This window comes from Phacochoerus africanus, chromosome 11, assembly GCF_016906955.1.
Source record: "Phacochoerus africanus isolate WHEZ1 chromosome 11, ROS_Pafr_v1, whole genome shotgun sequence".
NCBI classification, from domain to species: domain Eukaryota; kingdom Metazoa; phylum Chordata; class Mammalia; order Artiodactyla; family Suidae; genus Phacochoerus; species Phacochoerus africanus.
Genome location: NC_062554.1, coordinates 2009384 through 2035985, shown reverse-complemented (window position 1 = coordinate 2035985; position 26602 = coordinate 2009384). Strand labels below are relative to the sequence as shown.

At 53.6% G+C, this 26602-nt stretch overlaps 1 protein-coding gene across 6 annotated transcripts in view; it reads left to right on the top strand.

Moving 5' to 3' along the window:
- The window catches only part of PPFIBP2 (PPFIA binding protein 2), a 147810-nt gene that overhangs the window by 28377 nt on the left and 92831 nt on the right, over positions 1–26602 (top strand). For all 6 annotated transcript variants that reach the window (XM_047753413.1, XM_047753412.1, XM_047753405.1 and 3 more), the window contains exons 2-3: positions 5588–5685; positions 20892–21106. In XM_047753413.1, coding sequence (XP_047609369.1) covers positions 5622–5685; positions 20892–21106 — 279 coding nt within the window. In that variant the 5' untranslated portion in view covers positions 5588–5621. The remainder of the gene's footprint in view (positions 1–5587; positions 5686–20891; positions 21107–26602) is intronic.

Below are 26602 nucleotides of genomic sequence, written 5' to 3'. Positions count from 1 at the left end.
GATCCTGGGGGTACCAGGGACCGCAGATCTGCTCCTGAGTCCTTCCTTCATCCAGAAGGGTCCAAACCTGCCCCAAACATTTGCCTCCCTAACCCACTTTACCGAGAGAGAAGTCGTTTCTCTCTTTTTTTTTTTTGGTCTTTTTGCCTTTTTTCTAGGTCCGCTCCCGTGGCATGTGGAGGTTCCCAGGCTAGGGGTCCAATCGGAGCTGTAGCCGCCAGCCTACGCCAGAGCCACAGCAACTCGGGATGCGAGCCGCATCTGCGGCCTACACCACAGCTCACGGCAACGCCGGATCGTTAACCTACTGAGCAAGGCCAGGGACCGAACCCGAAACCTCATGGTTCCTAGTCGGATTCGTTAACGACTGCGCAACGACGGGAACTCCCCAGAGAAGTTGTTTTCTAAAATGCGACGGGAGCCTGCACTTCAGCGCGGGTGGGACAAGGTAAGATTTACTTGCCCAAGACTTAGTCCGTGATTCCCGCTGCTTCCGATTCCCCTTTGCTGGGCACGGACGTGGTCAGTGCGGTCCCTCTGCAGAGTGCGTGCGCAGGTGGCGGGCCGCTGACTGTGGCTCACTTTCTCTGCTTCATCCAGGCTCACACCCTGTTCCACCTGGAGGTGCCAAACCAGCCTGGCCGTGGTTCAGATCCCGTGACAACTGACAGCCGTCACCAGATACAGCTGTTCTGAAAAATTCTCATTGGCTGGTCTCCCAGCCGAGGGGTTGTCCTCTTCCCCGCTGGTAGCCAAGAGGAGGGTCACGTCCTGCGTTAGCTGCAGGTGCTGTCCTGGGGGGAAGATGACAGCATCCAGGGAGGGGAAGGATGCCTGATAAAGGAGCCACACCTTTTCTTTCTTTTTAAAAAAATTTTATTGACGCACAGTTGATATTCAACATGTTAATTTCTGCGTACAGCAGAGTGACTCAGTGATACATAGAAACATTCTTTAATCTTTTTGTCTTTTCTAGGGCTGCTCCCGCGGTCTATGGAGGTTCCCAGGCTAGGGGTCCAACTGGAGCTGTAGCCACCGGCCTACACCACAGCTCACAGCAACACTGGATCCTTAACCCATTGAGCGAGGCCAGGGATCGAACCCGCAACCTCATGGTTCCTCGTCGGATTTGTTAACCACTGAGCCACAACGGGAACTCCCATAGGAACATTCTTTTTCGTATTCTTTTCCATTAGGGTTTATCCCAGGTTATTAAATACAGTTCTCTGTGCTGTTACAATAGGGCCTTGTTGTTCATCCGACCACACCTTTCCTTAAACAGCTTTCCCTGCCTTGCCTTTGTATCTGAGATGAGCCAGTTTCTACGAGAAGCCTGCCTGCTCGTCAGGATCAAGGGCAGGGTTCTGCCAATAGACCAGATGGCCACAGAGAATGAAAACTGCTTTTGGCCAGCATGACAGCTGGTGCTGGACCGAGCCCGTTAAAAGCACCGAGTCCTCCTCTGCTGGCTCCTCTCCTCCCTTGGCGGGTGGGGTGCCTCGAGCCCCCAGGGCACACTGTCAGCTCCTCCGATGTCCCGGCCGTGTTGGGCCCGGGCGGGGGGCGGGGGGGGTGCCGCCGTAGCTCCCCTCTCCCTCTCACGGGTGGAGAGCATGGTTTGACCCCACCCCCAGTGCCACCTGCGGAGAGGGTGCCCTGCCTTTCGCGTGCCCCTCTGGAGTCTGACCTGGACCCTGTTCTCTGTGCCAGGCCTTGGGTTACTGCCTCTGCCAGCTGCTCCTCCAGCCTCTGCACCGCTTCCTTGCAGGGGGCCTCCTGGCTCAGGCTCCTGGTGCTTCATGGGCTTAAGTCCCACATCCCCTGGGAACCCAGGCTCCCAAGGAGGTGCTGTGTCGCTGTGGGGTTGGACAGACACAGAATGGAGCTGGACTGGCATGTTGTCTTCTGAGACCCCAAGTTCCTTGAGAGCTGGGATTATCCCTGGGTGCGTGACGGGCGGGGAGCCCCAAGCTGGGGAGGGAGGAAAGGGGCTCGGCTGCCAGTATGGGAGTGGGTGTGGAGCCCATGGCTGCCCATTCCAATCAGAGTGTCCGTGTTCACAGGTGGGGCTGGAGGCCTGGCTCCTGTGGCGCACGAGGTCCCCTCTGTCCCCACACCGGTGACTCCTCACAGCCACCTCGCACCACAGGCGGTCAGGGCCCGTTCTCGCACCTGCTATCACCTGGGGCCCAGAACTGAGCTCATTAGCTGCCCAAGGCAGGTTCTGCCTCCTGAGCGCTCCCCCTCTTACCGGCCCAGGTCCGGGGCTGGAAAGATGATACACCTTTGACTCATGTTTCCCTTCTCGCCAGCTCCCATGGGTCCACCCAACTTGCTCTGTGCCAAGTACAAACTCGTCTGCGGGCAGAGGGCCTGTGGGTTGTCTTTGACGGCCCTTCTGGTGCAGGGGGACCTAGCGGAGCCTCGGGGCTCAGCACCTCTGGCCGCCCTCCCACCTTTCATCCTGGTACTGAGCCCCCCAGGGAGCCAGTCTGCTGAAATGCGAGATCTTGCCTGTGCGAACCCCGGCTGAGTTTACCTCTGAGGCCGCCTGCGCTGGTGCACACGGGCGTCCAGATGCCTCCCGCCCTGGGCATGGCTCCCAGGCCCCTCTGGTGAATTGCCCTCGTCCCGCTACTGTGAGTTCCGTGGGGGTTTCGACTCATGGTGAGCAGCTGGCTGCTCCTGTGTAATCTCGTCAACCGTTTTGACATTCGATGGCTCCATGCTGTCCTTACGTGCCTCCCCCGCGCCACCCCCTCTGCCTGGAGGGGCCCTTATCTTCGGAGAAAGTCCCTCCCTGTCTTTCAAGACCCAGGAACCTGCAAGCCTGCCTGTCAGCCTACCTCACCCTGCATCGTAATGAGCCGTTCACATGTCTGCCTGCCCCACCAGCCTGCACGGTCCACGGGGCGCGACTAGGTCTGAAACCTCAGTGTCCCCCAGTGCCCAGCGCAGCAGGGTGCAGGCAACGCTGGCTGCGTGGATCCATCGTTGATTCACAAGCACCTACACATAAGCGTCACTCTGCTCTAGGCCCTGGGCACAGGGAGGTGAACAAGGCAGACGGGGTCCGCCTGCCCCTTGGAGGGTTAGCACGCGCGGTTGGCAAGGGGCACAGGGAGGGATGAGATTTGGAACCTCGGTGCTGCCAAGGGGCGTGCAGGGACCACGTCTGGGAGCAGAGACTGGGGAGCTGAGGTGGGAAGGCTGAGGGTGGATCAGCCGTGCAGAGAGCCTGGGGGTGAGGTCAGGGCAGAGGAGGAAAAGGGGCTTGGAGTTTTGGGGGAGCGGATGGGGACCCAGGCTGCCACAGCAGAGAGGCACGCTGGGCGGGCCGCGGGCCGGGTCCTGCCGCGCTGCCTCTGCTGGTCACCGTGTGGACTTTGGCTGTCCCCTGGAGCAGCTGGGAGGAAGTCCAACGCCTTTCAGACCTGGGATGTTCTCTGGCCCGCGAGGTGGCTGGATGCTGCCCCGCTTCTGCTCCCTCCTCGCCTTTTCCTGTTGCTCCGCCCCCACCAGGCTGGCTTCCCTTTGGAACCTGAGATCCCACATTCGCCCCGTCCCTGGGCTGCCCCTCCTCGCAGCCCCGCCTGGCTCCTGCCACGGCCCCCGGGTCCCAGTGAGGCTCCAGCCTCCTCCGCACACTCCTGTTCTCACTCCCCTGAGCGGTGCCTGCGTGATGGTTCTTGCGCTGCTGAGAATCCGGGTCCGTCCCTGACCCCGCCTCGCCTTTGCCCCTTTGAGTCACAGCCTGCCGTCTCCCCACGCGTAGTTGCTCATCTGTCTTTGCCGTGCCTGCCTCCCTTCTCCAAAGAACCAGCCTCTTGGACTTGCTGGGTTCCCCCTCCCCCAGGTCTACACCATTTAATTAATTAGTTAATTTTTGTGAACATATATAGTCAAGCATGAATGTAATTTGTGAGTACATCTATGTGTGTGTGTGGCTCACATCTTAATTTGGGTGCTATGGCTTGGGCGTGTTAAGTTTTTCTTTTTTGGCTGCTCTGCGGCAGGTGTGTGGAGTTCCCGGGTCAGAGGTCAGAGACAAGCCACTTTTTCGACTACACCATAGCTTTGGCAACATAACCCATGGTGCTGGGCTGTGTCCCGGTGCTGCAGACACACCCCTGCAGGGATTCCTTATTTTAATTTTTTTTCTTTTCTACGGCTGTGCCTGTGGCACGTGGAAGTTCCCAGGTTGGGGGAGCTACAGTTGCCAGCCTACGCCACAGCCACGGCAACGCCAGGCCCTTCACCCACGGAGTGGGGCCAGGGATCGAACCCACAGCCTCACGGATAGTCGTCAGTAGTTTCTGCTGCCACAACGGGAACTTCACGACATGCATTTTCCACGAGATCCTAGTCACCCACTGAACCATGACAGGACCTGTGAGCGAGGTGCCGTTACTGTCTCCACTTTACAGGGGGGGACTGGGGCTCAGGATGACACAGTAAATGCCAGAGCTGGCTTGGACCCCAGGGTATTTACCCGCTCCTGCCTGACGCCGTCCAGTGTGGTCAGTTCTCCGTGGCCCCGACATCCTTATCCATGCGTCTCCAAGGCCACTTTCCCGTGGGCGCTCACGCTCCTCTCTCCGCTCTGAAGGTGAAAGTTCATGGGGAAAGTGAGCAGCAGAACCTCCTGTGCCCCGACCTGTCACCCTGGGGCCTGGGAGCCCCGCCTCTGTCCTCCGCAGCACGTAGGCCCACTGGGCACTCACAGGGGCTTTGCTGAACCAGCAGACAGACAGTGGCGCCTGCCTCCAGCCTCCAGCCACAGACCTGAGCTACGTCTCTTATCACAGATGCTGTTGGAAGTTTCTCTGCTGCGGGGAGCAGGCAGGAAGTCAGGAAACAGGCTGCAAGAAGATGGTTGAGCTTAAAAGACCCTTCTGAGAGGGAACCAGGCAACTGCCTCTCCCTGGGGGCGGCTTGGCATCAGGGTGGGGCTAGGCGGTGTCTTCCTGGAGAAATTCTGCAGCCCTGAGAAGATGGGACTCTGCATCTTGAGTAGCACTGGGTGGAGTGAAACTGAAATGGCTCTGGACAGTGCTCCTGGCTCCTGGGGGGTCCTCTCCCCACGACAGTGCCCCCATGGCCCTCCTGGACGGGCCATCGGCCCCCTTGGCAATGAAAGTGGCAGTCAAGGTGGCTCAGCCTGACCACGGCTGCCCCAGGAGCGTTGCAGGTGTGGCTCAAGGGCAGAAGACAGCTACTGCCTGCCGTGGCCCAGCTGCAGGGCACGCCTGGATGGAGCTCCTGCTGGCCGTGTGCATCCCCCATCCTAGGGGAGCCTCAGCCTTCGCCAGGGGCGCCCCGAGCTTCTGGAGCCTGGGATAGGAGGGGTAGCAGTCGCTGTCTTGCTGCTGCAGGTGACTGGAGAGCCCTAGTGGCTTTTCATGACCGAAGTGAAGGGGCTCACTCATGCCAGGAGGGAGCGGCCGTAGACCCGCAGAAACCCCACGCGGGCTTCGGGGATGCCAGTGGGAGCGCGCCGTGTGCTGGCGGAATGAGGGTTGGCGGACTTGGGTAGCGATGGGGAACTCTGTGTAACTGTCCCTTTGTTGTGTGTTTGCGTTTCCAGTCGGAGACAGGAGGCCGAGCAGCGGGACGGCCTCATGGCGTCTGAGGCGAGTCACGTGCTGGAAGCCGCCCTGGAGCAGATGGACGGCCTCCTCGCCGGTAGGTCGGGGCCCCGGGTGCTCAGACCGAGGACCCGCGTCCTCTCGTTGGACTTCTCTCTCGGGCGCAGAGAGGAGCCCCCTGTTGGATTTCTTTTACTCTGTGTGCCAGCTCGCTCTCTCTCTCTCTCTTTTTGGCCACACCTGCAGCATGTGGAAGTTCCTAGGCCAGGGACTGAACCCACGTCACCCAAGCCACAGCAGTGACAACGCTGGATCCTTACCCTGCTAGGCCACCAGGGAGCCGCTGCCATCTCTCTTTTAATAGCTCAGACTTGGCCTCTTTGACGTCCGGTGTGAGCCTAGGTGTCTGTTGAGCCTGCACATGCTCCCGTGTTATATAAACGCATGTATATCTGTGCACAGGTCTAACCGTGTCGCAGCTTGGATCCTGGCTGTGAGGCAGTTTCGGTGCCGTGAGATTTTTATTGTAGACGTGCTCAGAGCACGTCATACCTTACGATGCTCAAGCCGAAACTCGCCATCTCGCAGACTTGGCCACCCAACGCCGGTGTCCGCCCCCGTCCCCAGCTGGTCTTCAGTATGTTTGGAAGGCAGGAGGCAGTTCTGTATTGATTCACCTAATCGCCTGAAGACTCTTCTTTATGCCGTATTGTTTTTTATCCGTCACAACTGTCTGGCTTCATGTTTGCAATGGCCACTTAGGAACATTCGCTGGAGAAGATCCAGCCAATTGGCTGATTCGAAAGGACCGCCGGCGGGCTGCTTGGGCGGAGGAACTCCTGGATGGGGCAGCTGAAGCCCATACTGGTTAGACCAAGGCTGTCGTTGGAAGTCTTTCCCCGCAGGCCCAGGCCTTCTTTCTGTCCTTACCTGATACGGGCCAGTGGCCTTACTTGCCGACGGGGCGTGTTTCTTTGCGACTTTGCTCCTCGTCGCCTGGAGCCGCGGCTGCGGGAGGGAGGTTTGGGCTGAGTGTGGCTGCAGCCCAGGGCACACACGGGCCACTGGACCCGGTCCCTTGCCTGTCCTGCTGAGATACACCCGGCGGGCGCACTGAGGGCTCTGGGTGTTTGCGCCGGGGCACAGGAGGTGTTCCGTGTCGTAGCACCTTCAGGTTTTGGTGGCCCTGCCGTGTGTTCTGATGACGTCTGTCAGGCTCGTAATTCCTTAGGGAACAGAGGACCCTCGAGAGGTCACAACTAACGTCCCGCTTTCCAGAGGCTCCAGCGGTTGGGATGTCCTGCTCTAGGGGAGGGTCCCTGAGGCCCCACCGGGAGGACACGGTCAAGAGCGTGGGGTTCCTAGCAGTCCTTTTGTTTTTTTTTTAAATTTATTTATTTATTGGCCATACCCGAGGCACGTGGAAGCACCCAGGCTAGGGATCGAACCTGCGCCACAGCAGCAACAATGCTGGATCCCTAACCTGCTGAGCCACCAGGGAACTCCCCGTAGCCGTTCTTTTAGAGTCTCATCTGGACGCTTCCGGGACCTCGTTTGCGCTGAGACTCTCGTGGGCAGGTCAGACTCTCAGACCTGCTCCTCAGGTTGTCGGCACTCCTGAGCCCCGAGCCAAGGAGCTCGGAGGAGCCTCTCAGAGCACCCCCCCCCGCCCCCGGCATGCAGAGCTCTTGGGTGGCTGTGATGGGTGATGTGAGCCCTGCTGGAGAAGACAGCCCTGGGTGGGGTCACTTCCCCCTCCTGCCTCCCAGTCTCCCCGCACAAGCATTCCTGAAGTGACAAAGCCTCTGGTAAAGTCCCCTCTGTTGGGGGGCGAGGACGTTGTGTCGGGACCTCGTGTGGGTCTGGGGTCAGCCCCGGGTGCGGAGGGCGGGCCCTGCTGTCGGTTGGGGGGGCCCGGGACCCCCGTGCTCCTTCCCTTCCAGGACCTGCTCCCTCCTCCTCCCGTTTCCTCAGGCCTCCACCCTGCAGGCTGCTCAGGAAGGGCTCCCGGGCTTCCCCGGAACAGGCAGGAGCGTTTCGCAGAGAAGTGGCCCAAGACATTCCAAGGCCTGCTCTGTGGGCCGGGGGAGGAACAACTGTAGCCGGGGTGCTGGGTTTAAATCCCAGCTCTGCACCGAATTGCCTGCATCACCCACGCCTCCATTTCCTCAGATTTAGAACGGGATGAAATAGTACCCACCTAAGAAGATGGCTCTCTGATGCTTAAAACAGAGCCTGGCCTGTAGGAAGCTCCATCGCATGTGAGCTCAGGATAAATTCACGAAGGACAAAAGCATCTTTACATGTGGAGTCTTCTCTAGGGACACAATAGAGCGGTCCTTTACTCAGCCTCTCCTTTCACCTGGCTGGTTTTCACTGTCTAAGGCCCGCGATGCCTCCTGGACTCGCCTGGGGTCAAAAGATGAATGCATAGCCTTCTGAGTGGACTCTGCCCTGCTCTTGCCCCCTGTCTTCCACAGAGCGGCAGAGCAATCCTTTAAATGTAAATCAAATCACAACCCTTCCCTGGCTTCCCATCTCGGGGTAAGAATCTAGAGCCCTGTCATAACCGGCAGCTGGATGGGACTTGGCCTGTGGCTGCCCCGCCTACATTGTCCCGCTGGCTGTCTCAGGGCCTTGCTGTCCCCTCTGCTGGAATGTCCTCCTGCAGGCACACTCAGGTCTGATCTGTGTCGCTGTGTCGTGAGAGGCCTCCCCTCTCGGCGGCAGCATCCTCGCGTCCCCCGCGTCCGTGTGTCCTGTTTTTATTTCTCCGTAGCGCTTGTCAGCCCCTGACCCCCGCGTTCATATATGTCTCTTTGTTTTTACCATCTGCCTCCCGCACCAGATCATACGCTCTGTGAGACAGAGGCTTTGCTCCCCCATCTCCTGTGCCTCTTTTGGCCTGCAGCACAGAAGAGGGTTTGCTTGTCTGTCTGTCTTTTGTCTTTTTAGGGCCTCACCCTCAGCATATGGAGGTTCCCAGGCTAGGGGTCCAATCGGAGCTGAAGCCGCCAGCCTACACCACAACTACAGCCATAGCAACACAGGATCTGAGCCACGTCTGCAACCTACACCACAGCTCATGGCAACGCCGGATCTTTCACCCACTGAGCGAGGCCAGGGATCGAACCTGCATCCTCATGGATACTTGGATTCATTTCCGCTGTGCCACGACGGGAACTCCCGTGATCACTAGCTTCTGCAACTCAGGCGGGTGGCACATCGTGTGAGCTGTCTCTTCAGCAGTAATTGGCTCACAGAGACGCTTGACAGGAGCTGCGTCGCCGCTAATTCAACACCGAGTTATTAGTGAGTGTCTGCAGGGCACATGTTCTGTGCCCTTTGTGATGAAAGGAATGATGATTACTTAATGCTTTTGTGCGGGATACTCTGCCTCGGGGTCATTAGTGCGTCCTCCTTGTCAAGGGGCGGGGCTGAACTGGGTGAAAGAACTCAGACGTTTTTGTGGTTTTGAATGTGGACGACAGATGAGACCGATGGGTTGTAGCTTTCAGCCACTTACTGCTGCTGCCTGCGGGATCTTTGGACACATTGCTTAACCCCTCTTTGCCTCTATGAAAAACCAGTGGTAAAAACAGTCCCCACCTCATGTTGTTGGGAGGGTTACTGAAGGCACCGAAGGGACTTCGCGCCTGGCACTCGGTAAGCGCTCAGACGATGTGAGTTACTGTTAGTTACCTTGTTGTGAGTCTTGACATCATTATTTTTGCGAGCCGAGCTCTAGTGCTGGTTAGTGGCATTACTGAGACCTGAGTCCAGGGCCATCTGAGTCTCTTGGGGCTCCTTTCATTCCTGGGCTGGCTTTATGGCGCCTGGTCGGTGAGCCGGGGCTCTCTGGGGCCCCTGTGGGAGAAGAGGGTTAACTGGGAGAGGGGTGCTGTCCTACTCATGCTGCCGGTCCCCTGGGCCCCGGTGGCCCTGCTCTCTTCTCTGTCCCACTCGGCTTCCAAGCCAGGGGTCCTGTGCTTAAGGGCGGAGCGGCGCGCAGAAAGTCAGAATTCATCTCAAGACGCAGATCCTACAGAAGCGGTGTTTGTGGGTGAAGCTTTGCATCGGTCTTTCTTGCAGGCTTTGGTTACTTAGAGGTCGAAGGATGTCAGGTAGGGCTGCCAGCACCGCCCACGCTCGGTGGCTTTGCATCTGGTAAGGTGCTCAAACACGTGCCCCCGGATCGGGTTCTTGCTTTAGGAAAACACGATTTCACTTATTTCAGTGGAGGAAAATGTGATGGGCTTCCCACATGCTTCCAATAGCAAAGCGTTTCTGCAGAAACAGCATGACTGCTACCAGAATGGACACAATTCCTTCAAGAATGACTATTAATGATCACAACGCTATAGAACAAGGAATTTCCTTTGTTAATCCCTGGGTAACGTGACAGGCTATTCTTTGCTTTCCCAAAACGCTTTCCCAAAGTGTATTCTTAGGGTGTGTGAGAGCGATGTTGATGCAACTGAGCCTTTATTTTATTGTATTTTTTTCTTTTCGGGGCCGTACCTGAGGCACTTGGACGCTCCCAGGCAAGGGGTGGAATCAGAGCTGCAGCTGCCAGCCTACCCCACAGCCACAGCAGCACCTGATCTGAGCCACATCTACGACCTACACCACAGCTCACGGCAGCGCCAGATCCTTAACCCACTGAGCGAGCCTAGGGATGGAACCCCCATCCTCATGGATACTAGTCGGGTTCTTAATCCCCTGAGCCACAGCGGGAACTCCTAACTAAGCCTTAATGTAATAAAGGTGTCGCCCTCCTCCAGTCAAGGTAGAAGATGGTCCCTGCTAGAAAGAGCCAGCCTGGAAAGAGAGCACATCCTGATACACAAGTGACAAAAGGCTCCCTCCAGAGTCAGATGTGGTGGCCCCCATCCCCAGGCCCTCCTCGGCTCTGGAGGGTGAGAAAAAGAAAGGCCTTGGAAGGAGAAATAGGAACTGCGGCAGAGGGATTAAGTGAAACTCCTTTTGCAGAATTGAGTTCTTGAAACCTGATTGGTGTGTCCCGGGCGTGACTGTACTTACCTAGAACCTGAGAATTTTATGCCGGGAAGCGGGGAAGAGGTGACTTGAGACCCCGGACCCTCGTCAGAACATTTTGTTTCTACCGCAAAGCTGTTGTTCTAGTTCCAGGGCGGGGCGAACCCTGGGCCCGGACTTCCTGCTGATCAGCCCCGTGGTGGGGCTGCACTTGACACCGTGATGGGATCACACTGTTGATGATGGGGGCTTGACCCCTCATCCCTCCGGATGACCTGGAGCCACCGCCACCCACGCCGATGCCACAGGGGCCTCATCTGCGGGCTCACGGGGTCCGGGCTTCTCTGGGCCGCGTCGTCCGCAGTAGGGCCAGAGACCTCAGGTCAGGACGCAGAGGGCCTCTTGGATGCTCGTTGGGTTCTTAACCGGCTGACCCACACCGGGAACGCCACCGAGGGTCTCTCTGCTGTGGCAGGAGCTTCCTCCCGTGCTTGTCCTTACCCCCGATAAGGAATGGCTAAGAGAAATGTGTCTTATGACAGTTAAACAAAGAGGTTGCTCTGTTGGGGCCTTTCAGCCAGCTCTGACTAGTGTGTGCCTTTTGGGAAGGTTCTGTGGGGGCAGAGAAAGTTCCGGGCTCACTCAGGTCGCCCGTGAGTGGTGTCAGGGCTGACGCTGGGCCCTCGGCCTGAGCAGGTGGTTGCTCTTGCTCCCGCCCTCTCCAGGGTGGATCCGCCTGCAGCCGTCCTCAAAGCTGCCTGCTTTGCAGGCAGGACCCAGGCTGGGTCGCCTGTGACGACACGGACCTGAGGAGGGTCAGGGCAGGAGTAGGAGGGGCCTCGGGGGCTGAGCTGTCAAAGACTTGCCCTTTGTGTGAAGAGGTTGAAATGGCCCACGAGAGGGTGGAGACCCCTGTTCAGCAGCCATCCCCTCCCCCCGTTTCTGGCAGAGCCCACCTCTCACTCCTATGGCTCTGTAGCCTCCTCTTCTGTTCTCTGGGAGAGTGTGCGTAAAACTGGACTTAATCACTTGTTCTTTAAATACTTGCTGTAGTTGTAGGAACTGACCTGAAAACCCATGTGGAAGATTGTCTTTTTCTTAAAGTTATTTTTATTTATTTAAATCGATTGATTGATTGATGGAAGTATAGTTGGTTGGCACTGTTGTGTTGGCTTCTGCTACTTAGCCATGGATTCAGTTATAGGAGTTCCCTGGGGGCCTAGCAGTTAAGGGATTGGTGTCGTCACTGCTGTGGCTCATTATCACCACTATGGCTTGGGTTCGATCCTGGCCTGGGAATTTCCACATACCATGGATATGGCCAGAAAAAAAAGATTCAGTTACACACGCGTGCACACACACACTCATACACACAGTCTTTGGTTTATTTTGGGATATTGAATATAGTTCCCTGTGCTAAGCAGTAGGACCTTGTCGTTTTTCCCTTCTATAGATGATAGATTGCACCTGCTAATCCCAAACCCCCCTCCTTCCTGTCCCTGCCCCCACCGCCTTGGCGGCCACAGGTCTGTTCTCTGTGTCATGAGTCTGATTCTCTTTCACAGATAAGTTCATTTGTGTTGTGGTTAGATTCACATATAAGTGATACAATATTTGCCTTTCTCTTTCTGACTTACTTCGCTTAGTTTGATAATCTCTAGGTCCATCCATGCTGCTGCAAATGCTTCCATTCTTCCCTTCTTGACCATGGCTGAGTAGTATTCCACTGTATATATAGGTATACCATATCTTCTTTATCCATGTCTCTGTCACTGGTTGCTTCCTTGTCTTGGCTGTTGTAAATAGGGCTGCAGTGACCTAGTGGGGTGTATATATCTTTTTGAATTAGAGTTTTCTCCAGATAGTTGCCCAGGAATAGGATTGCGGAATCCTATGGTAGTTCAATTTTTAGTTTATTAAGGAACCTCCATACTGTGTCTCATAGTGGCTGCAACAAATTACATTCCCGCCAACGGCGTGGGAGTGTTTCTTTCCTTTTCTTCACACGCCCTCCAGCATTTATTATTTGTAGACTTGCTAATGATGCCCCTTCCGACTGGGGTGAGGTGGTCCCTCACTGTAGTCTGGATTTGCATTTCTTTAATAGTTGGCGATGGTGAGCATCTTTTCAGGTGCCTGTTGGCCGTCTGTATGTCTTCTGCCCATTTTCTGATTGGGTTGGTTTTTTTTCATTGTCGTTATTGAGTTGTGTGAACTGTTTTTACATTTTGGAAATTAAGCCCTATTGAGCACATCATTTGCAAATATTTCCTCCCGTTCTGTGGATTGCCTTCTTGTTTTGTTTATGGCTTCCTTTGCTGTGCAAAAGCTTATAGATTTGATTCGGTCCCCTTTGTTTATTTTTGCTTTTATGTCCAGTGCTTTTGAAGGCCGACCTGAGAAAACACTGGTGCAATTAATGTCAGAGAATGTTTAGCCTATATTCTCTCTTTTAGGAGTTTTATGGTGCCAGGTGTTATATTTAAGTTTCGAAGCGATTTTGAGTTTATTTTTGTATGGCGTGAGGGTGTGTTTTAACTGCACTGATTTACATGCGGCTGTCCAGTTGTCCCAGCACCACTTGCTGAAGAGACTTTCTCCTTTGCTCGGTAGGTGTGGGTGCATTTCTGGCCTCTCTGTTCTGTCCCCTGCCTGATCCATACGTCTGTCTTTGTGCCGGCACCGTGCTCTTGATTACCGAGGCTCCGGGGTGGTTTCTGAAGTCTGGGGGGGTTTTGCCTCCTGCTTTGCTCTTTTTCCTCTTGACTGCTTTGGCAACTCTGGGTCTTTGATGTTTCCATCTAAATTTTAGGATTATTTATTCCAGTTCCGTGCAAAAACGTCATGGGTAGTTTGATAGGGATTGCTTTATATCCGTAGAGTGTTTTGGGCAGTCTGTCCATTTTAACAATGTTAATGGAAGCTTGTCTTTTTTTAATGGTTATGGACAGTCAGGTTTTAATTTCTTCTGAGTTTTCTGATTGAGTTTTGACAAGTTATATTTTTCTAGATATTTGTATATTTTACCAAGGTTTTCCATTTTGTTAGCCTAAAGTTAGCTATTATATTTTATTTTTCTAAGATCTGCTACCCTCCTGGTATTGCTTATTTGAATCTTTTTTTTTTTTAACTCAGTGAATTTTATTACATTTATAGCTGTACAATGGTCATCACAACCCAATTTTATAGCATTTCCATCCTGAACCCCAGCCCATCCCCCCCCCCCCCCAGCCCCTAAGGCCTTATGGGTACAATTTGGGTTCCTTAATGCTGAGCCACACAGGAAACTATTTCTATATTTTTAATGCTTCTCAAAGTCTGTGAGTCAGTATCTGTTGTGCAAAAAACTTCATTGTACCCTTCTTTTAGATTCCACATATAAGTGATTTGCGTCTTCTTGGTTATTAGGGATCTTGTTCTGTCTGATTAATCAGTTTCTGAGAAACGTGTATTAAAATTATTCTACTAGATGGTGTATTCTATCTCCATACACTTCCATATGGTTTGCCTTATATTTTGAATGTGTGTTTTCTTACATGAATACACTTTTAGAATGGTATCTTCTTAGTGAATGCTTTTCATCATCATCTAGTACTTCCGTTTATCTCTGGCAATGTTTTTTGCCGTGGAGAGTATTTTGCTTAATGTTTATCTGTTCCAGCTTTGTTTTCGTTGTTATTTGTTTGGCATTGTTGTCTTCCATCCTTTTCCTCCCAAGCTCTCAATGCACTTTTGTTTCAGTTGTATCTTTTGCCGGGGAAATCTAGATGCGTTTTTACTTTTTAACCAGTTTGAAAATATCTGTCTAATTTTAACCAGCCGGTTATTTTGATGACCAGTCCAACCAGTCCATTGTTCAACCATTTTTGATTTCTCCTCGTCCCACTCTTTCCGTGCCTCCCTCTTCTCCCCTCTTTTAATGTTTGAAAACATTGAATTGTTGGCGTGTGTTCTTATTCCAGAATCAAGGCCAAGTTGCCTTCGGTGGGCTGAGTGTTTCCAGTTGACTGACCGAGGCTCTTGCCCTTTGGCATCCTGGCTTTGTTCAGAGGTCCCCCATCCCACCCTTCCCTCTGCTCGGGCTGTAAGCATCTTCTCTTGTCCTCACTTGGTGCCTTCAAGCCCCGGTGTCGGGCCACCAGGCAGTTGGTCTGCGCGGCAGACACCAGCTCAAATGCTCTCTTACTCCTGAGCTGCTGGATTTCCTCAGTTCAGCTGCTTAAAAGTGTACATCTGTGTGTGTTTGCCTTTGGGGGTATTTGGGGTTTTTCTGAGTACAGCTAGTCCGTCACCACCTGCCCTTTTTGGCAGCTATGAAGCTGTCACCTTCCTTGGCTCACGGCCCCTTCCTCCATCCTCACAGCCAGCAGTGGCGGGCTGAGTCCTCACGCACATTCTGGCCCATTCTTTTGCCCCCTTTTCTGACCCAACGAGCTCATGGGATTAGAAATCCAGAACAGCCTCTCAATCACGTCTGTAAAGTCCCCTCTGCCATATAAGGTAAGAAACACTCATAATTTCCAGGCATTAGGATGTAGACATTTTGGGGAGGGTTATCAGTCTATCACAAAGATTAGTAAATAACAATCTTTTCTTTATTTTTGTTTGTTTGTTTGTTTTTTTAGGGCTGCACTTGCAGCATATGAAGTTGCCAGGCTAGGGGTCTAATCAGAGCTACAGCTGCCGGCCTATACCAGAGCCACAGCAACGCGGGAACCAAGCTGCATCTATGACCTACACCACAGCTCACGGCAACGCCAGATCCTTAACCCACTGGGTGAGGCCGGGGATCAAACCTGAGTCCTTGCAGGTCCTCTTTGGGTTCCTTAATGCTGAGCCACACAGGAAACTATTTCTATATTTTTAATGCTCATCCTTAACACAAAGACTGAAGCGAAGTCTCTTCATCTTCACAGAATACCAATGAGGCGTCGTAATTCTGCTTCCTCGTCAGTAACACCCACCTCCTCCAGTGCTCAACGCCGTCACCATCCCTTCTTCCACACTCGTTTTGTGTTCTAGTATCATCTTGATTCAAATCCTCCAAATGATCGTTGTTTATTCATTTATTACTATTCACCGAACGTTTTAGAAGATGGTGTTGAAGTAGAGTCGACGTGCGATATTTTGCCAGTTCCTGCTGTACAGCCAAGCGATTCAGTCACACGTGCACACGTCCGTTCTTTTCCTGATTCTTCTCCCGTCTGGGTGATCGCAGACTGTTGAGTAGAGTCCCCGTGCTCCACAGCGGGTCCTCGCTGACCGTCCCTCCGAAACCGCGCACTTACTCTGCCGACAGCATGAGGCATTGTTTTACCCAATCCTTACAAAACGTGCGAGAGATGAAGAGTATCGTCACCCCCTTTGCACAGCAGGAAGTTGGGGGATAGAGAGGTCATTGAGAGCACACGTCGGGCAAAGCACAAGATCCCTGGTATCTCAGAATCCACGCTCTTTCGGCATTCCCTCTCGAAGGAGCGTGTCGAAGCAGAGGCCTTGGGTCTAGGGGGTGGTTAGAGAGTGTGCTGGACACGTGGCCCCTAGGCTCCGTCCTGAGTCTTGGGTGGTGGCTGATGGTGCCCAAGGGGCTGCAGATCTGCGTCTTGAGGGTAAAGTTCGCCTGGGGAGCCAGCCATAAATCCTCTTGCCTCGTGCCTTTGTCATACGGTGTAGCCCTGAAGAGCTTCAGGAAGAAAACAGTTCTGGAGGTTGGAGGCTCCAAGACCAAGATGCCAGCGGGCGGGTTTCTGGCGAGCCTTCTCCTTCCTGCCTGTGTGCGCTCTCCTTCTCACTGGGTTCTCCCGGAGTCTTTCTGCTCCTCTTGGAAGGGGTGGCTGCGGCTTACCCTGGGGACACAGACCCGGCCACAGCCACTTGAGGGAGCCCCTCCGTCTGCGTTTTTTAGATTGATGGTGTTTATCCTGTTGAACAGTTTAAGCAACTTCTTTGACGCCGTTGGTTCTTTCATGACACCCCTTTCAGCCTCGTTTTGGCTCTTGCAGCTTTTCCTGCTTCATGAAGGAGCTCCTTTAAGAAAAAATCCCTTTAGGAATAGTCTGCCGGTAAAAAATCTCGCGAGTCATTATGGGAAAAGTGCCCTGACTTTAGCCTTAATCTTAAGTGGGAGTTTATCTTGTAGAGGTTATAGGCTGGTAACTACCCGTGGGCATCAGGCCTTATTGCTGATGAGAAGTTGTTGTCAGTCTAACCGTGAAATGTCTGTCGATCGTCTCTGGTTGGGTGAAGATTTATCTTCGGTGTTCTTCAGTTTCATTGTGTTGTTTCTAAGGTGGATTTTTTTGTTGTATCCTTGTTGGGACTCACTGTGTGTCTTTAAAATGAGAGGACTCATGATTTTTCTTTTCTTTCTTTTTTTAAGGGCCGCACCCGTGGCGTATGGAAGTGCTCAGGCTAGGGGTCAAATTGGAGCTACAGCTGCAGGCCTAGCCACAGCCACATGGGACCCGAGCCGAGTCTGTGACCTACACCACAGCTCACCACAATGCCGGATCGCCAACCCACTGAGCAAGGCCAGGAATCGAACCTGCATCTTCTTGGATACTAGTCAGCTTCATTTCCTCCGTGCCACAATGGGAACTCCTAAATAGAGCATTTTAAAAATTCACCTCTGATGCTCTCATCAGATATTTTATACCTTGTGCCAAAGAACCCATTAGCACGATAGAGACCCTTTATAAAGTTTATCTTGCACGTATTGTCTGAGTTACTCAACATACTTGGTATAAGTGAAGACCGGCTAAGTTCTGCTCAGTAACAAACAGCCCCAAATGTCAGCCGCTTGGAACATGCGTCCTACATGTGTCCCCCGAGTCTGCGTGGAGCCCTGGGCCGTGTCCTCGTCACTTCGAGACACAGGCTGACTCAGTCCCCACCATTGCCGGAGGCCAGGGAGTGTGAAGGGGCGACAAGGAGAGTCTTGTTCTGGCTCCTAAAGACTTTCTCCCGGGAAGTGACCCATGTCACTTTCCTATGTGTCCCTCAGAGGAAGTCCTGTGGCTGTAACTTCAGGGCAGGAGGATTATCCTGCTCTGAGCTGGACGGCCCTAATTACTGCTACATACGTACTTAGTTGCTTTTGGAAGCAGTCATTAAAAGGCTTTCACTACAATCCGATACTGGCATTTTATGCAGTCTTGCCCTTCCCCCAGCGATCACTAAACCTGTATTAAATGTTGGTTCTGCACCCTTAGAATAACCATGCTCAGGGGTCCTCGGTAAACATCAAAATTCACCATTGAGGAGTTGCAGCTGTAGTGCGATGGGATTGGCAGCATCTCTGCAGCGCCAGGATGCAGGTTTGAGCCCCGTCCCGGCACAGTGGGTTAAAGGATCCAGCGTGGCTCGGATCTGATCCCTGGCCTGGGAACTCCGTATGCTGTAGGGTGGCCAAAAAAAGAAAAAAACAAAACAAAACACTTACCGTTGGTTGAGGAGATGTGCCAGTCAGTGGTAGCCACTGAGGCTGCCGCTGGAATCACCTGGAGTGCTTTTTGCTATCCCAGCTCAGTCTCCAGCCAATCAAACTAGAACCACTGGAGGTGTGACCCAGCCACAGGAAGTTTGTAAAACTCCCCAGGTGATTTCAGTGTGTGCCTGAACCATGGAAACTCTCTGTGCTAAACTGTCTTCCCTGAAGAGTGCTTTACGGTTGAAGATACAGCGATGGAGAGGTTGGCCCAACGAGAGTCATCACCAGGCTAGAACGAGCCGTGAGCGCCTCTTCCGTGGGAAGTAATTTAGGGACGGACCCCTTGCCTTGTGCTGTTGCCTCTTTTGCGTGGTTTTGCGGAACCCAGGTCCGTGAGCGCGCGTCTTCTTACTTGTCGCAGCTGTGGTCCTACTTGGCTGTCGTTCCCTCTGTGACTGTGGTTTTTCCGTGGGAGCTGATCATTTGCAGGGACTCTGTGTGGCGTTGGGTCTTCTGGGTGGTTTTTGCCTTTGCTGATGCTGGGCCTTAGGAGTTTCCCCCTTCTGGACCATTCTGTGGGCCTGTGCATTGATGTAAATTGCAAAGAAAAAGAAACTCAAGTCTTCTATTTGCCCACAATACATGCACAAATAGGTACGTGCCCTCATACACACACACACACACACGGGGTATTTGAGGAATAAGGAAGAAGCTTAAGGGTTTAGGGAAGGGCCCAGAGAGTGGAAGGGCCTTGACCAAGGCTGCAGAGGATAGAAAGTCCATGACAATCTCCGTCTTCCCCCTACTCTTGGCCTGACTTAGCTACGTTTCTGTGTGTGTGTGTGTGTGTGTGTGTGACCAGGATGGAGAGGGATTGTTTGTGTGGAGGCTGGGGGTCTTGCCCTGCCTCTGTCCATTTTCCTTCCTGGAGGTTTTGGCCGTGGCCTTTTCCAGTCGACTCAGAATTGGGTTTGTAGGAGGCAGAAAGTGCTGAGCGCACATCAGGGGCGTTTCCTAGCTCCCCGGAGGCGCGGACTTGATTGTGGCTTGCAATTCACAGTTCCCTCCATCCTGCACTTTGAGAAAAGCAAACCGGCAATCAAATAGTAATTGTTTCCTTCTGTGTGGATTTCTCATTCCAAAGACTGCCATGGCAAGGAGGAAGTTGGCTTTTAAAAGGGGAGAGGAACCTGGAATCAGCCGTCAGCCTGCAGTGTAACCAGGGCTGTGGTGGCCCTCCTGCCCGCATTTTCCAGCAAGAGTCCTGATTTCAAATATTTTATTCTGCTGGCTTTATAAACAACCCAAATGCCCTGGAAATTCCGTCATGACCCCATATTTTCTGACTGTGTCTTGCTGCTGAAACAGAAATCCTTTGTTAGACTGTGTTGCCCAGATTTTGTTTGAAAAGTATATCCCAGTACTTAGGCACAGGAGACTTTTTTTTTTTTTTCTTTAATGGTGGGGTTTAGAAAGGCAGGAACAGTCTTATTTGGGACATATCCTTTTAGAAAAAACTGACCCGGTATCCCAGATCTCCGGAGAAATCCAGGCCTTCTTCCTCTTCGCTATTCCTCCAAGTGCCTGTTCAGACATTCCAAACCCCGCATCATCTGCTGGGCAGGGGGCACGCTAACTGTGTCAGCTCTCTGCGACACAGCCTCTGGCCTCAGAGACCCCAGCCCAGAGTGTGAGGTGAGGTGCAGCGACACACAGTTTAATAAACACAAGTCAAAAGGTGAGGATGGGGAGGTCCCATTGCAGCTCAGCAGGTTGAGAACCCGACACCGTGTCCATGCAGACAGTGTCCATGCAGAACCCATGCGGGTTCGATCCCTGGCCTCACTCAGTGGGTTAAGGAGCTGGCGTTGCCGTGAGTTGTGTAGATCACAGATGCGGCTTGGATCCAGTGTTGCCATTAGCTGTGTTGTAGGCCAGCAGTTACAGCTCCGATTCGACCCTTAGCCTGGGAACTTCATGTGTTGCAGGTGTGGCCCTAAAAAAAAAAAAAAAAAGAGAGAGAATAAGCGTATGTAGAGGGTGTAGAGACGGCCCAGCTGGGCAGATCCAGAAGGATGGCGATCGACTCAGCCCTCACCAGACGCCCACACCGCATCACCTCCCTACCTGCTGCTGATCAGAGCGAGACGCTGGACCGGCTCAGAGTCGGGAGCCGCCTCGGGAGGAGAGCAGTGGCGAGTGCGCAGTGGGGCGGCCGTCGTGCAGATGGAGAGTCTCCCACGTTAACTTCAAAAGAGGACGACGGAGTTCCCGTCGTGACGCGGTGGGAACGAACCCGACAAGGAACCATGAGGTTGCGGGTTCGATCCCTGGCCTCGCTCAGGGGGTTGAGGATCCGGCGTGGCCGTGAGCTGTGGTGTAGGCTGCAGACTCGGCTTGGATCTGGCAGTGCTGTGGCTGTGGTGCAGGCCAGTGGCTACAGCTCCAATTCGACCCTTAGTCTGGGAATCTCCATATGCTGTGGGTGCAGCCCTAAAAAAATAAAGAATAAAAAAAATAAAAAGAGGACGAGTCGGTGCAGCCCAGAGCTGAAGAATGGCGTCTCAGGGTGTCAGCGCACGGGTCTTTGGTCCCCGATGAGGGCGGGCTGTGCTGTCCCAGGTGTCTGGGGGTGCGAGCTCTGGGGCCAGTCCAGCGGGCGCCGTCGTCCCCCTCTGTCACACCGGACCCTGCTTGAAAGATAATTCCTGCAGTGTTCGCCTTGTGAGCGGTTCTGCTGAGGCATAAATGTCTTCTAGGCTTCTCCCACCCGGTCGGTGCCTCCGCTGTCACTAACTTTGCCCTTTATCACTTCCTGGTCCGTGATGTCCACCCTTCTCACGGAGGCTCCCGTCTCTCTCTCTCTCTCGTTTCAGGCACCAAAACAGGGCCAGGTGTGGGCGATGGGACCTGTGAGCCTGGCCTGGCCTCCTCGGCCTCCTACCTGAACCCCTTCCAGGTGCTGCAGCTCGTCGAGGACTTGAGGCTGGCCCTGGGGCTGCTGGAGCATCCTCAGGAGAGGGCCGCCCTCCTGAGCCAGATCCCGGGCCCCACAGCTGCCTACATAAAGGAGTGCTTCGAGGAGAGCTTGGTGAGGAAGCCCCTGGCCTGGGCGGGGGACGTGATCACGGGGGCCCACCCCCATCTGGGGCTCTCGCTTCATCTGTGCCCCGTCCAGCTCGGGCCAGCCCCGCCCCCACCGGTCGAGCACCGTCAGCCTGGCCGTGTCCCCTCCCGAGAAGGGGGCGTCCACGGCCGGAGAAGAGCAAGCACGGAAGACCCTTTTCCCCCGACAGCACGTGCACAATTGACTGTGTCACAGCCCCAGCCGGGGTCGCTGTTTTCCCCCCGGGCCTGCCCTGCTCCTCGGTTTCTGACGCCACACCAGAGCCTTGTTGCTTCATCTGTTCCTTACCGGCCGCCCCTGCTCTGCAGGTCACTCGCCCTCGAGGTGCTTCCCGCCCCCAGAGCAGCCGGCGGCTTTCCTGACGGCCCTCCTCCCTCTTGAGCACCCCACACACCTGCAGCCTCCAAGGGAAGCAGGCGAGGCGCCAAAGCTGTACATTTACGGCTCTGGTCACCCATCTCCTTGTCTGTGGAGACGGGCCGGTCCGCTCTAGGAGACTGGTGATATCTGGGAATGGGTGAGGTGAGGAGCCAGTCCACGGAGGAAGCTTCTGGAATGTAACCAGGAGCTGGGGGGAGCATGCGATGTCCTGTCAATACCAGCCTCATCCCCACGGCTTCTCCTGAACACTGCAGAATGTCTCAATGGGTTCCTTATGTGTGTGATTCAGCCTTTTCATCACAAAGGCCGACCGCATCCCCGCACCTGTGCGGGAGGGAGAAGCACGGCGGCCTCCCGGAGGCGCCGCATGCTAATTGCCAGGACCTGTGCAGAAGGGGCGGCGGCCCATGGAACGAAGGTTGCTGCTCAGCTGAGTTTAATAGGCAAGCAGCCTGGCTTATCCAGGTGGCCCAGTGTGATCACTGGCGTCCTTATACGTGGAAGGCGGGGCAGCGGCGTCCGTGTGCCAGGGATGCGGTGAGGAGGAGCCCCTCTCAGTGCTGCCGGCTTTGGGGATGGAAAGGCCCGGAGCCGGGGGACGCAGGCAGCTGCCGGGAGCTGGAAAACGGGATGCTGCCCTGGCGCCTCTGGAAAGGGAAGCTGCCAGGCCAACAGGGTGCTTTCAGCCCCGGGAGGCCCGTTTCAGGCTTGTGACCTCCAGAACCGTAAGGCAATGGGTCTGTGTCGCTGCCAGCCGCGGAGTTTGTGGGCTCCTTTCCGGGGAGGAAGGTGGAGGTTGGCGCAGGGTGCGCTGCGGTTTGGGTTTGGGGACCTGCATCCCCCCCCCCCCCACGAAGGCCGCTCTTGGTGGTCCTCTCCGAGGGTACTGAGACGAGCCGGGAGTCCCCACCTGCAGCTCCTCTCTGTGGGCCCGTCAGGAGCTGCTGGGGGGCGGCTTTGGCAGTTTAGGTCTCTGCCCCGCAGTGGGAGAATCCCCCCTCGCCTCCCTAGAGCGGAGTTCTCTGCCTTTGCTACGTTTGCAGCTTTACAGCGCTGATCCCAGCTTCTCCCCGGTCATGTGCCCGCCCCTCCGCGTGGCTCCCTGGCTCCCTTTATCCCTCCACGCCCGGCGTGGACCCCATCCCTCCCTCCTCTCCGGCTGGCACTGCTGCCTCGGGCTGCGGTGTTCTGTGAAGCCTCAAGGAAGTGGCAGGTCCATAGCCTCTCCGTCTGAAACTCTTGGGTCCACGTTGTCAGAACTCGGAGCTCATTCAACCTGAGGAAGGTGAGATGGGCCTGGGTGTCGTGTGCTTTGCACCAGCTCTTGCAGACCCAGGGCAGGAAACGGGTTCATTTCCTCAGCAGAACCGGTGAATAGCCCCACGTGAAGTGGAATACGCGTCTCCTGCCAGTTCACGTCTGGTTTTGTTGCCAAATACGTTTAGCACCAACCTCACTTAAAACAACAGAACCGACCTTTGGTTCTCACAAGGTTTTAGGGCTTCAGAATTGCAGGTGAGAGAGGCTGAGCTTGCACGAGGAAAACGCTGCCGCAGAAAACAGAACGTAAAGCCAAGTGCTGGGTATCGGAAGCCACCACCTCCGGTGTCCATCGGCCACAGCCTCTCTCTGAGGGTCACTTGACGCTGTCTGTCCTTGGGCTGACCTGTCACCATGCGTCTGGGGCCCCTGGGAAGCCCCCAGGCAGAGCCTGCCCTGCTGTTCCCTGAACCTTTTCATTAGGCTGTCGAGCAGTTTGGCACCTGCTTGCCGGCGATGCCCCTTCTCTGCTCTGCTCAGGACTGCCCGCCCCATCCCAGGGGTGTCTTCCCCAGTAACAGCCCAATGTGCCAGGGTACAGAGAACGGCTGGTGTGCTTATTCCTCACTGGATAATTCACAGTGACTGATTTTTACCTTGGGTAGATGTATCTGAATTTATGTAACCAGGTCTCTGTCTAATACTGACTTTTAGATTATTTTAATCTTTCATGAACACATGGCATTGCTGCAGAAAACGTCTTTGTCCAGAAATGTTTGTTTATCTCAGAGTACTCTCTTCAGATAGTCTTCAAAGCAGAAAAATTAAGTCGGGATAACAGACAAAATACTGAATGCTCGATTAAGTTTGAATTTTAGATGCACAGTGAGTAATTTTGAATATATTTTATGCAGTCTGCTGAATCTGGCAGCTCTGATCAAAGGTGTGAATATTTTTAAGGCTCGTGACGCATTTTTTCCAGACCGCTTTTCAGAGACGATCTCACCCGCTTCTATTTTCATTGGCGGGTTCGAGGTACATCTTGATCAACAACAGGCACTAAGATTGAAAAAACAGCCTCACTGACTTCGCAGGATAAATGGTTTCACTTCATCTTTGCTTTTCTTTGTTTAGAAGAAAGGCTATTTTTTTTTTCATGAGTTGATTCATATTTATTCTTCTGCATGGTCTCCAAACTTTTGATCTCATACCTCTATCTGAAAAAAAAAAATTCATTCTCCATCGATACATATTCATCGATGGAGAATTATTCTAATAGATGTAAATTATAAAGCATCATTTCAGATAGAGATTTCTTTAAAGGATAAGTTAAAAAAATAGCTCTTTTCCTTGCACACCCCCCAGAAAGCATGTCGAGTCTCTTGGCTGTGCCTACCCTCATCTGGTTTTTAATGGTTGATGCTCTTTTCCCAGCTCTTACTATGATTTTAGTGCTTTTCTTATATTTAAATGACGTTGTACCGGCCCTTTGCTTTGTGGCTTTTCCTCACTTTGTTTTACCGTGTTGTTGATGGTGATTTTTTTGGAGACAAAGACTTTAAAAAGGTTGTAATTAACTTTGTTGGTCTTTCCTGTTTGCGTTTCTTTCGTTTCTGGGAAGGTCAAATAACATTCACCTGAATCCTCAGGTTTATCGTTTCATTTGCGTCTGGGGTTAGCTCGGATTCATCCGCCGTCTCCTTAGTGCACGGTATGAAATGTGGATCTAACTTATAATTTACCAAAAGAGATACTTTAAAAAAATATATATTTTTTACTATTTTTGATCCAAAATATTCTTGACGTGGCGGTCGGGTTTCGCAAGACGCCTTGCAGCACGCAGCTTGCCCTCAGATGCGCAGGTCTGTTTTGGAGCGCTTCACAATGGTTCGGGGAAGGCTCGCCTTGAGAGGTTTTTCTGTACGTTAGACGCCTCTGTCTCCTGGAGTGATGTTGGCCACCAGCAGTCTGTGAAGCGTGTACTTTTAGGTGGGTCAAAAGTTCATATAAACATTCCGGGCTACCAGGGCTGGATGTTAAAGTTTTGATTCTGGACAGAGAGACAGCCTGTGTGTGTTTTCGGTCTGGCAGACCTGGAGTCATCTTGCAGTCTGGGTCCACACACATTCCACAGCCCGTCTTATCTGTCTGGAAATAGACACGCTGCCCCTCTTGAGATGGGTTTTAGATTGCCTGAGGTTGGCATTTTTGTGTAGAAGATGCTGCTATTCAGATTGCGAGCTCTGGACCTGCAGCTTTGGCATCCCGACGGCTTGTCTTTAAGACAAACAGGTTTAGGCCGTCCCCCCCTCTCCCCCCACCCCACATGATTTCCAGGTAATTCACAGTCACATTGAAGTTTGTGCAGCACTGCTTTAAACCCGAGCCTCACTTGAATTATTACGAAAGACGGTCCCGTGTGGGTTAGAATTGGAACTAATGAGGTGGCTCGAGGGCTCAGGCAGGCAGTCCTTGTCCTCTCTCATTCACAGCCTCTGTGTCCCGTGGGTGCTGGCGCTGTTCCCCTTTGTCGGGTGCTGGCCTGGCACGGTCTGGCCCAGCCTCGTGACACCTGTCAGTTGGGATTCTTTCTCAGCAAAGTGGTGTGAACAATAAGCAGATGGGTCAAAGGTAACGAACCCGACTAGTATCCATAAGGATACAGGTTCGATCCCTGGCTTCGCTCAGTGGGTTAAGGAGCCGGCATTGATGTGGCCGGCAGCTGCAGCTCTGCTTCAACCCCTACCCTGGGAACCTCCATATGCTGTGGGTGCGGCCTTAAAAAGACAAAGAAAAAAGAGGCAGGTTTATATGTCACGACGAGACCTCCAGAGGATGGGTGGTCCCAGGGTTCAATCAGTGGCCCCGGGACGACCTCAGGGGCTCTGGCTTTCCTTCCTTTCTGCCCTGCCATCCTCGGGGGTTGCCCTGCAGCCTCAGGTGTGCCCCTAATGGTTGCAAGAAGGCTCTTTCAGCTCCGGGCAGCCTGTCCTCACACAGACCCAGCCGTGTCCTGAGTAGAACATGCCCCGTTTTTATAAACTAGGGAGGAAAGTCTTGCTCTGCGTCTGCGCCCCCACCCCCGCAGCTTCCCACAGGTCCCAGTGGGCAGGGTTTGTTCCGTGCACCCCCTCAGCTGCAGGAGAGGCTGGGAAACAGGTGTGGGGGATCCTTTGTCGGGAAGGCGCCCTGATGGGACTGGGAACGCATGGCCCTTAGGACGAGGGCGCAGGGCGACTGGGGCACGTGGTCGTCATTCCTCTTGTTGATGCGTTTTCACGATTTGTGTGTGCGTGCGTTTTAAATTTAAATTTATTTTACTGAAGTATAGTTGATTTGCAGTATTGTTTTAATTACTGCTACACAGCAAAGTGAGTCGGTTACGCACATGTATGCGTTTTTTTCATATTCTCTTCCATTATGGTTTAATCACAGGATATTGAATAGAGCTCCACGGGCTGCACAGCACGCCCTCCCTGCTCATCTGTTCCACACGGAACAGCCTGCGTCTGCCCGTCCCTCGCTCCCCGTCTGTCCCTCCCCCAGGAGTGTGTTTTAACTCCAGTTCTGAAGGAGAGACTCTCATTGGCCCTGCTCATATTTTTTTAAGCTTAAGTCCCTCCCCTGCCCCAGTCCAAGAAGAAATATTAAATGCAAAGGAAATAGACCTTAAAGACTTTTATTTTTTTTAAATTTTTTTTTCTTTTTCCTTTTCTAGGGCTGCTTCCCACAGCATATGGAGGTTCCCAGGCTAGGGGTCTAATTGGAGAGGCTGGGAAACAGCCTACAGCAGCATCGCGGGATCCGAGCTGCACCTGC